We start from the raw sequence: 12,019 nt of genomic DNA, 5'->3' as shown, positions 1-12,019 counted from the left end.
AAAAAATATATATGTTTGTATATATTGGTTCCATTTGGGAAATAATAAGTAAAGGAAAATATTTTTGTAGCTCTACTAAAATGACCTCATGCTTGTGCAGTTAAGATGACCCTGACAGGAGAGGCAAGTCTGAAGGAATAGAGCTTTAAAGATCAAGATTAGCAAATTAACAGGCAGGAAAAGCCAAATAGCCAATTAACCTACTACTGCAAAGCCCAGGGGCTGGTCTGGAGCTCTGGGTTCTCTGTGGCAGTGGATACTTGGTGCCCTAAAACCTCAGGCTGAAGCTATTTCTTTCCCTCAAGCTCCACAGTCCCTGAGCATGTTTTCTTTGTATGTCACTTCCTCTGCTGAGCCGGTGTGGAAATCACTTTGTGTTGCTCTGAGATGGTTGCCACGGGAACATCTCAACCTAGTCATTATCTACTCAGGCTGCTGATTATATTAAATCAGGAGACAGAGCTGTAGACGGGGCTGCTGGAGCCGCCTGCTCTGCAGAAGGTTGTAATTGCTTCTGCAACTCTCCCCTCTGGGTCCAGAAGTCTGGGAACACTCTTCTCTATATTTTTTCCTCCTTTGTTTCCCCCTTACAAACAGAATTAGTAAATGAAATAAATCTATAGGAAATCGACATTGGGAGAATATAGCTGTTACTTTTCCGTCCCTCCAGTTCTCTGTTAGGACATCATCTGGAATAAAAACAATTGTCCCCCTTTTCTCTCTGTTCTGGCTCTCTATGCTTAGGTGTAAAGATAACAGTCTTTAAAGATTTATCTTTCCTATGTCCTACACAAACGGTGCTGAGGCCGCAGTTTCCTGCTATTTGTCCAGAGAAGCTTCAAGAAGTTCATAGAGATGACTCTCTTCTAAATTGTGTAAAATAGAAACAGGAAATGAAATTAGCTTTTAATGAGTCTTATGTATTTCTATTGATCTAGATGAATCTCTTATGAAAATGATTTTCTAATCTTTATTCCTGGAATGCATATGATATGGTATTATTATTTTTAACTGACAAAATTGTACATATTTATGGTATACAACATATTTCAAGATCTATATATATATATACACACACACACACTGTGGAATGGCTAAGTAAAGCTAAATAACTTATGCATTACCTCACATACTTATTTTTTGTGATGAGATCATTTAAAACCTACTCTTAGCAATTTTCAAGTATACATTTGTTATTAACTATAGACACTATATTATACAATAGATCTTTTAAACTTATTCCTGCATGTGACCTTTGAGAAACATTAAATTGAAATACTCTTTTGTGGGAAAACCTATATAAGCAGTTGGCCTTGTAATTTAGTGTCCAAATCAGGACACTCTGGGAATGAAAGATGGCACTATTAATAAATACTCCTGAACAACAGGTGCAAACTAGGACTATGCCAGGCAAACCAAGAGTCACCTTATATGCAGACAACAGGTACATGAAATTGGTAGTACTGTGTTTCCCTCTGCCCCAAACATGTGCTTCCCCTCCCCGCAAAAATAATCTCTTCCAGAAGAATGTGCAAGTAGAAATTATAATTTTAAATTGGAATTTAAAATCTGCATCAATAACAGAGGTTCCCTCTCTGTTTATTCTTCTGTTCATAAAAATTTAGTCAATGTGAGTCCATTCTTGAAAGTAAAGTGATGGCACTGGAAATTGAACAGAAAAAGACATCAACAAAGGTAAACACACTGGACTGAATGTGCTTGTGGCTTTGTCAAAAAGCTCTTTTAAATCTGTTTAAAAAAATCTAAGTTAAGGACTGGCAACCTTGTTCTGTAAAGGGCCATAGGGTGAGTATTTTGGGGTTTGTGGGGGGCGGTTTGTAGACCACACAGTTTCTGTGCAACTGCTTTGCCACTGTTTCAGTGACAGCAGTCATAGATGTCATATAAACAAATGGGCATAGCAATATCCTAGTAAAATTTTATTTACCAAAACAGGCAGGAGAAGGGGACAGATTTGGTGTGTGGACAGTCATTTGTCCACTTCTGTTCTAGTTATCCATTTTAACGCCTAGAAACTTTGTTCTGGTTGAAGACAAATAATTTTAGATTTTAATTCTGATGTCCCCTGCCCTCCTGTGACAGACTGGGCCTGTGACTAATGGGACCAATGGGGAAATGCATGGGCCTCACTATTTAGTATATGTTTCTGCTCTTGCGTGCTCCAGTGATTCAATGCATATACTGAGGTGGGTGGGGGAGGGACACCCACCCAGCGACACTTTGGAAAGGGGATGGCAGTTGTGTGGGTTTCACTAACATTTTGGAAGGAAGGCTGCAGGGATGCAGAGCTGGGGAGTGACGGCTATGGTGATTTGGTTTTTCCTATAAATGGTTTAAAAAAATCCTAGATTAGATTTTACTGTGGGAGAGAGAACAAAACTGCAAGCACCCGAGGAAAATGAAGTTTGGGGTCTGTGCCCACACTGGGAAAAACTTGACTCAAAATTAAGGTAAGTGATCTAAAGAATCACTTTAAACTAGTTCAGCTCTTACAGTGTAGAATAAGAATGAGCTGATAAAAAGAAAAGTTCTAGGAGAAAATCCCCAAATGTCCCAAGATGTTTTCCCTTTAGGCATAAAGCACACACTAACAACTCAGGCAAACCACAACAAGGACGTGAATGACATTAAAGAGAATTAAATAGACAGTATATGAAGTAGTAGGAGATATGAAATATATACCTTATGTGACTGTGCATAACACAGATGTTCATACATCTCTGCTCCATGGTGACAAGCTGCTGTGATTGCAAACTAAGTTAGGAACCATGGAGGGTGACCACAGTAATGTTATCTGTTCTAGTTTCAACTCACCAATGGGGTCTATGGTGCATTATACCAAGAAGTAAATCGTATCACAAAGGAAAATCTTAGAGGCCTTCGTTCCTACCTGTGCTGTTCAGTTAAACACAGGGGATGATTTACATTCATAGTTATTTAATATAATGTTTTTGAGGAGACCCTTTAATAATTGGTAAGTTAACTATAGTTAGTAAATGATCAATAGCAATTGATTGTCTTTAGGATCTGATAGTCTATTTAGGGATAAAGAGAAGATTGTCTTTAGGATCTTATAGTCTATTTGGGGTGTGTTTGATACACTAAAAAAAACTGGAGACCACCTCTAAAGGAAAATATGCTAAAGGAAAATTAATATTGCATCTGCAATATGTTACAGAGTAAGAGATATGGGTTAAAGAGTTATCCGGAATGGAATGCTGAGGAGACCCTAAAGGGAATTTCAGGGTGGGTGACCAGCACTGTCACTCGATGAGTGGAGGATTGTGAGCACCAGGTGGGGTGAAATAGGGGTGGAGGGGCAGGCAGCATCCAGGGCCAGGGAAACGAGGCTGGGGTTGAGCCCAGGCGCTCAGAAGTCCTGGAGGATCTCCAGCAGAGGGGAAACAGGATAGCAGCTGCTGGCAGATGATCTCTTACACGGTGAACAATATGACACTGAAATATTATCTGCAATGAGTTTCTCTTTAAATGTTATTTATTTTTGCAGTTGTTTTTCAGATTACAAAAGTAAAAGGGGCAAATTGTAAAAAAAAAAAAAAAAGTGTTGTAGAATCCTATGATGTAGATAATTAAATATTCCACTGTCCCACCTGCAAAGATAACCACCATTAGCAGTAAAGTTGCTTATTAACACTGGGATTAAGGTTTTAAAATAATGAAACTTTGGAATTATAAACAGAAATATCCCCTTATTTTCCTAATTCCTTTGTGGTTCATATTAGAAACCATGAACTAACACTCATCTACTATTGAAAAGAGGCCTTTAGGTTGTTTTCTCCCTCTGACTTTCAAAATGGGATGCCGTTGGACAGTTCTGGTCTATATGAAACAGTGAAATGGAACCCCTTGCTCATCCTTGTCCTGCTTGGTGAAACCACATGCCTAGGACCTGGAAATCCATTCAGTCTAGAGACTGTCAAAGGTGTAACTTCTGTGAGTACCTGGAACAGCCCATTCAGGGTATAAGGAAAGGTCAGAGAGACCATTAGACCTCCCGCAGGCTGTATCCCACATTGCATTGGTCTAATGGCTCAATTCGGTCTTCCAAAAAGCATTTTTGAGGGTCTGGGTAGGGAAGGTTATCTCTAGTGTGGAAAGAATTACTCCAAGTCTCTGTGTCCCTGAAAGTGCTAAAAAAAAAACAGACATTGCACACTGATATGGGAGATTAACAAGCCAGGAGAAATACAAACATGCCACCTACTATTGGCCTCTCAAGGATCGAAGGATCAGAAATAACAAGTTCTAATTTCTCGTAGTAATTTCCAGGGGTTGAAGTAAATCAAATTACCTCTTTAGCTGAGTTTATTTATGTCAAAGGAAAGTAATATTCTTTGGGTATAATCCAGCACTTTGAAATTTATAGATGGGAAGTGATATGAGAACCAAACACTGAAAACCTTGGAGCAAATTGTGAAATTTATCCACTTGCTCTTCCACCTCCCCCACAAGTCTACAGTGAAGGATGATTATGATCATTATAAGGCATGAAATCTGGAGGGATGACCAGTCACTGGTTTGGGTTTGCAAAGGAACCTAAGATTAAGAAAATTGTGGACCAAAGGTTGAGCAAAACTCCTGATGAGGAGTAGTTTAGGGAGGGGAAGGTAGAAGTCAATGAGCTTGTAAGGTTCAAGGGAGAAAGCAGCAAGTGCTTTGGGTTTTGCCACAGTGAAGAGTTTTACCAGGAAGGCAAGAATAGACCTCAAGGATTTATATTAGACAAAGAAGTGATAATTCCATAACAGGTAGGTTACTAAGGGCAACGGTAGAAGAGGTTTCCCTGTGGGGTTTTAAAAATCAAATGGAATCTCACCTAGTCTAGCTCTGGCTGAAGGTAGAGAGAATGTGCTGGAAAATGAAAATAGTAGCTTCCCTGTATAGGGCATCACAGTTTTTGAGACTTACACTTTTTATAAAAAAATTTTTATTCTTTTTGAGACTGACTGGAGGGCAGTGGTGCGATCTTGGCTCACTGCAGCCTCGACCTCCTGGGATCAAGCTATTCTCTTACCTCAGCCCCCAATTAAGTAGCTGGGACTACAGGCTGTGCCACCATGCCCAGCTAATTTTTTGATTTTTTGTAGAGATAAGGTCTCACTATGTTGCCCAACTCCTGGGCTGAAGCAATCCTCCCACCTTGGCCTCCCGAAGTGCTGGGATTACAGGCGTGAGCCACCATGCCTGGCCAGAGATTTATTCTTTTAAAGCTGACCTGATCTCATTTGACCCTCACTGGAGCTCTGAGAGGCAGGGCAGGGCCAGAATTACTTCACTTGTGAGGAAATTCAAAGACAAAGGGTTAAGTTCTAGTTGGCAGAAGAGAGATTCAGGAAGGAAGGCAGACCCCAGAAGGTTTTGAAGTTCAGAGGGAAATGAGGATTTTTTTTTTTCTTTTTGAAGAAAACGTTTGTTCCTTTCCAGGTACACTTGATTACTCACTGTTAAGTAGGCGGAAGTCAATGAATGGGTAGGAGCCACGGCGTTCAGCAGGAACCCCCGTCTGACCCCTTAGTCGTATATCTCCTAGAAAACAGAAAATCCAAACAAAGGCTTGAAAACATTGCCACGTGCATTCACTTTTCCCCTGTAAATCCTCAATGAAACCAACCCCAGATGTCAGGAGAAAAATGGTTCCCTTTCACCATACAGAAGAGAGTGCTATGTGGAAAGGGATATTTAATGCTGAGTGTAATGAGGTTGGCAATACACTAACAAGGAACACGAGTCTCTTGTATGTGCTTAGAAGATGGGTCTGTGAAAATCACAGCAACTTACAAAGTTCCATAAAAAGACAAAAGTCTTTTTATGCTTCCCAGGGCCAGAGACAAAGACTCTGAATCCGGAAGGACAAATGGGTGTTGCATTGTAGCTTTCGTTCTTAAAAGTGTTAATCACCCAGACTATAATTTTTCTTTGTTCCAGCACAATTGTTTTCTGACTGGCATCCACCTCCCTTTTTTCCAGATTGTATCATTAATGTGCTTTAGAATCGGCTCACAGGCTAGCCTTGCTCCAGGCACTCAGCCACTCTTGCACACAGGACAGTCTGTAGAGTTTCTAGTACTTATTTATTTGTAGGTTTCCTTTATATCTATCTATCTATCTATCTATCTATCTATCTATCTATCTATCTATCTATTTTTTTTTTTTGAGATGGAGTCTTGCTTTGTTGCCAGGCTGGAGTGCAGTGGCACGATCTTGGCTCACTGCAACCTCTGACTCCCGAGTTCAAGCGATTCTCCTGCCTCAGCCTCCCGAGTAGCTGGGACTACAGGCGCACACCACCATGCCTGGCTAATTTTTGTATTTTTAGTAGAGACGGGGTATCACCATGTTGGCCAGGACGGTCTTGATCTTTTGACCTCATGATCCGCCCGCCTCGGCCTCCCAAAGTGCTGGGATTACAGGCGTGAGCCACCGCGCCTGGCTGGTTTCCTTTAATATTTAATATCTGTGTTCATTTTCCTTTTTAGTATGTGTCCTGCCTTTCTCATCAGGGGAGGCAACGGAGTAGAGTGGAAAGAGCATGGACTTTAGAACACGGTAGGCCTTGGAGAAATCTGGCCCAGACACTTGCTACTTGTGTGATCTTGGCAGATTTATTTCTCTGAGCCTCAGACGCCTCATTTATAAAATAAAGTTAAGACCCACTTCGAAGTGTCCTTGTCAGAGAACCTAAAATAATACTCACTGCCTGGCAATAAATGCTGGTTTGCTTCCTTCTAAACTCCTGCAAAGCAGGGATCATGCATATCATGTTATTTACATTTCTCCATAATAGCACTTTGAATGCTGTCTGGTACTTAGTGGATTCTAAGTGAATGTTCTCTGTTGACAAGAGTAGAAATAAAGACCAAATTTACCAGTTATTATATATAATATGGAATCAGAGGAGAGGTAGAAATACATGAGACATAATATATCTCTGGAAGAACTGAATCAGGGAAGGTTTCAATTCCAGTAGTAATGGGTACACTCCCATAAATCACCTTTTTCCCAAACTAAGGTGGCACTGGGGCCCCAGCCTGGGAGCTGAAAGGAAGAACAGTCCTCTCTCCTTCCTTTCCTAGTTCCTGGAGGAACTCAGGGCCTGGGCGAGATCCCCATCAGCTGCAACTCATGCAACTGATATGCTTAAAATGCCCCTCACAGATGGGCCTTTAGTGTACTTGGGGTTGTAAAGTGCAAGCCATGAGCTCTTGGGCTGTTCTCTGCTTTGAATTTTATACTGATGCCTTCTTTAATGCTTTGTATAATCTGATATTACATTGCCATATTGATATGAAAGAATATTGTAATTTATGGATAAATGTTATAAACCAAAGTGAGAGGAAGAGGAAATAGATGGAAAAGTACTTTTATAGGTCTGAATATAAACTTACATCAATGAGGGTAAAGCTGTTAGCTTTAAAAAAATGTACTTATGTATTTTGATATGGGGTGGCTGGTCAATAAAGAAAAGCTACCAAGAAAAGTTGAAGTGTTTTTCTCTCCTCAGCAGTTGTCTTGAACACCCTATGTTTACAAAGCACTGTCACAACATGACAGTATATTTATCTTCTTGTTTTTTCTCATTGGATCTTCATAATAACCCTGCGAGGAGAGACACCTTTATTCTCTTTATAAGTAAGAAAAATAGAGGCTCAGAGAAGAATGGTTGTGAAGGACTAGTATTCGCTCTGTAGTCCCAGGTAAGGGCACAAGCCCCTTAAAGTCCTGATATAGTAAATATTTATGGACTTCAGTTGAGCTGCCTAAGTTTATGGTGCTTTCAGCTTATAGTCAGTGGGGCTAGCACTTAAATTTAGGCTGTTAGACTTCATAGGCAGAGCTCTTTCCACAATACCACTGGTTTCTAACCTTATGGTTAGAAACACACACCTTAGGGAGTGTGTAGACCTGGTTTTTAAAATGAAAAAAGAAATGAAAATCTTAGATCCTCACATAAAAAGAGTTGTAGTTTTAATATCAATTGAGAAAATACAGCATGTTAAAATGATATAACAGACTCACTGACTTTAAATAAATGTATGTTTTATAATGGTAAGAAGGGAGACATATACCATAAAAACGATGCATGGAGGAGACTGTATGGATTTTGTCTACAAAGCTGGCTGGGCTTGTGGATTTGTTGACCTGTTGCTGCAATCTCATGGCCTCCTTCCAGCACTTTCACGCTCACCTTTTGGAAATCATTTAACTTTGTAGCTATGAGGCTACCATTTCCCCAGAAAGTGTCTGTGTAATATTGATGAAGGTTTTAATGCCTGTGACAGGATTTCTTCCTGGTCTCCACCTGAGAGTCTAGGGCAGAGGAGGCCCATTATTACATAAGGTTTTAGATTTAGGGAAACTGAAGAAGAGTACCCTGTGGCCAAATGGATGAAGCGAGGGCAATACACTGGGAACTTGGGGGCTCCTGTACTGACAGGACCAATATTTTGCCATCTTGGGTAACCCTGGATGAATCAGTAATCACTCTGAAGTCCAGTTGTCTAATATTTAAATTGCATAAATCATAGAAATTTGGTCTACATCACAGAGTTTTTGTAAGGAAATTATAAGGTATGTGAAAATAATATAGTAGATAACATTCATTGAATACTTATACTGTGCTGAGCATTTTACATGTATTATCTCACATCGTCAACCCAACAACCCAAAGTAGTTGTTATTATTATTATTTGACTATTTTGCAGATGAGGAAACAAAGCTAATGGAAATTTGATAATTTGTTCAGACTCACAGAGCTAGTAAGTGCAGAGCTTATGCTTAAACTCAGAACTGACTTGAAACCTCATGTTCTTAACCACTCTCCTATATTATCAAGATGAAAAATTGTTTAAATGGTCAGCATTAACTTTTTCTTATATAATGTATGCTTTGATTGCTGTTTGCTGATAAACCAAATATACAGTCATCATGATTTGTGGAAAAAGAATACCAGGAGAATCCCACTCCCTTGATGAGTTCACGGTTCAATCAAAGAGCAGTTCAGTGGAAATGGGCTGTACAAGCAAGACAACCAAATCCTGTCCTGGATCAACAAGGAATCCATTACTTTCAAGTAAGAAAGCAATTATTAAAAATATTCTTCAGCAGAACTGAAATTAGCTGGCAACAAATTTTCACACTGCATCCTACTTTGGGAAGAAGAGACAAGTAACAATGGAGCCAACTGAGAGCAAAGATACCTAAACAAGCAAACAAACCCAAACAAATCAGCAGTAACAACAAATAAGGAAACCATACCTGGAAGATTCCATTTCAGTGCTGACACTGTCCATAACTACATTGCACTTTGAGAAGCTGATTCCTCATAAACCTAACAATGCCCCTTTGGTGTAGTAAATAATCATTTTCAAAAGGATGAAATCATGTTAAAAATACCAGTAAGGCAGGAGGCAGGACAATTGTAAGTATGCTAACAATGCATCTGAGAAATTTCACAACATGAAAACAGTTCAATACAAACACACCAGACATTCCCAATCTGAAGCATTCTATTTAATGGAAGCACTCATGTAGTAAGATTTATGTGTTAATGGTATATTTCTAATATAGAAAGTTTTCTTTCCTTCTCCCTGCTTTAAGGAGCCTGTTCTGATATTAAATTGCTTTAATACGCTGGTGGGAAGAGAGAATTAATTCAGTAACAACAGTCCTCAGAGGAGCAGAGGCTACTGGGCTGTTTTCCGAGGGACAGAACAAGCGGTGTCTTGCCTAGCTGCTTTTCCTGGCCCAGGGTTTCAGGCAATCATCTGTTTACCTAAGGCCTTATATCCAAGCTAAACAATTATTTTGACTATTCATTAAGTCCTTGTTTAACTTAAGCAACTTGTTTTTTTTCTTCTGGCAAATGAAAGGTGCTGTGGAAGCTGGTAGGAAGCATTGACAGCCTAAAGTCATGTCCCCAGTCTGTTCTTATTGTGTTCCAAAAGGAAACAAACAGCAGGGGCATTCTGATTTTGAAAGGGCTGCTGCTTTTTTTGCCCCTTCAGGCTGACAACATCACATGTCATCCCCTGTACTGAAGGCTGCAAACAGGCCCAGAGCTGAGCTGAATTGCCCCAGGAGCCACGACCTGACCTGACGACAGCCCCTCACCCTCCCTGAGGACAGGGCTCTGGAATGGACCTCTTGCTTACTTGGCCTCTTGTGCTGCCTCTGGTTAATAAAAGCTTGTGCTAGGAAGCAGATGTCTATGTGGCCTCTTATGTAACTGGCAAAGAGGGTGGAGACTCTGACAGCAATGACAACTTACAGTGGCGGAAACACGGGCCACGTGACAAGAACCAGACTCTGGCCCCTGTCGTGGTATGTCAAGGTCATTTCAGGGTAAGGAAAAGGTGTCAGGGACAGAGCAGTAGCTACTGGGCTTCCATGGCATCTGAGATGAATGAAGAAGATAGTGACGTTCTTGGTATAAACAGGTTGCATGGAATATGGGATAGAGATTCATAGCAGGAGCATCACTAAGGAACCAGGAAGATGAGATAGTGCTGGTATCAGAAAGATGAAGCCGCAAAGCAGCCCAAATATGGTGGGAAAGAAGCAGCTCTCATGAAAGGTATTCCTTTGAGCTTGCTGAGCACATTACTAATTCATGTCACTGCCACCACTTGCAAAATAAAGACAGAGAAAACCCAGATCCCAAATCTCAGACAACTTTCACCATACTGCACATCTCAGCTGGAAGCTTTGTTTATTTCAGCTGACTACTCTCCAAATTAACTAAGTGAACGATTTCTCCTAAGATGTTTATCTGGCCTAAAAGAGAGGAGGAAGGTTGTGCAATTTAATCACTCCATAGATTTATGGGATAGCACAAGCAGCCAGTGCAGATAACTCAGGCAGAGATTATTGTTCCGAGTACTGTGATCTTACAGGAGGGACCCAAGATGGCTGATTAGACCCAAATTTCCCCTGTGGGGGTTCAATCTTCCACTTTCTTGAGTGATGCTGGGCCTGTCTGGTCACTAAGGACTATATGCTGAACTGGCTAAGTAGGAGGCTTCCTGTCCATTGGTCTGTTTTACTAGCTGTGTATTCCTGGGCTGTCGGTGAGAGAGCTTTGTAGGTAGGAAAGAGGCAAACCGGGAGTTGTCCAGAAACCACATTTTTGGCAAAAGGAATGAAACACAATTTTCTTTGCATGTGAAAAAAAGTTCGTTCTTCTCTTCTTAAAAATCTTGATTTGTATATCAAAATCAGAGAAAAGGGAAATTTCACCAAGTTAGAGTTGCCAAACCATACTGCACCACCTTGCATCTTTAGCTTAGAATGATGACTTTTTGACAAATGTGCATTTTGGAACTTGAATGCTGCAAAAGTGAATATGTAAATAGTAGTGTGTTTGTTTCTAAAGAAGGTAAGGCAGGTTTTAGACTAGTGTCAACAAGAGCTATCCTCATTTTTGAGCTTGATAGTTTTTCAGAGGGAAAATGAGAAAAAAGTAAGCTTCAATCACCGGGAACACAGGAGTCTCATAAAAAAAGATATTGAACCAGAAGCAGCGGGAATGCCCAAGGAGAATTTCAAAAGCTGTAAAATAACTTAAAAGAACACAAAGACATGTCTTCTTATAAAGGTTGGGTAAAAGGAGAACAACTTGAGGAGTCAACTTGGGGACTATGCAATCTGGGTCTGCCTTCAGTAATGAAAACACGGATGGGTGTAAGATTACGCATCATTCATGTATTTCTGGGATAATACTTTTAATCTCCAGAATCTCAACCAAGCAAAGTTCGTTGTTTTTTAGAAATGCATTATATATAAATTGCTTAGCACAGAGCCTGGCACGTAGCTGGTGCTCAAAAACCAGTAGCTATTCTTCTTACTCAGTTACCATTCTTCCGATATTCTGTGTTCCTTCCCGCCCCCCACACCCATCCTCTACCAGCTCCTTAATTGTTGGTATTTTTAGGAGGATTTTCTAAGTGTCAGGATCTGTTTGAAGGGCTTATGTGTATCA

At 40.3% G+C, this 12,019-nt stretch overlaps 1 protein-coding gene across 4 annotated transcripts in view; it reads right to left on the bottom strand.

Annotated features, from left to right (window-relative positions):
- PDE7B (phosphodiesterase 7B) overlaps nt 1–12,019 on the bottom strand; it is a 355,502-nt gene that overhangs the window by 79,377 nt on the left and 264,106 nt on the right. For all 4 annotated transcript variants that reach the window (XM_063666621.1, XM_054491063.2, XM_054491064.2 and 1 more), the window contains one exon: nt 5,485–5,568. In XM_063666621.1, the coding sequence (XP_063522691.1) occupies nt 5,485–5,568 (84 nt within the window). The remainder of the gene's footprint in view (nt 1–5,484; nt 5,569–12,019) is intronic.

The sequence above is a fragment of the Pongo pygmaeus genome, chromosome 5 (genome assembly GCF_028885625.2).
Source record: "Pongo pygmaeus isolate AG05252 chromosome 5, NHGRI_mPonPyg2-v2.0_pri, whole genome shotgun sequence".
NCBI classification, from domain to species: Eukaryota; Metazoa; Chordata; class Mammalia; order Primates; family Hominidae; genus Pongo; species Pongo pygmaeus.
The sequence above is the reverse complement of the archived record's forward strand: the minus strand, read 5'-3'. Positions and strand labels throughout refer to the sequence as shown.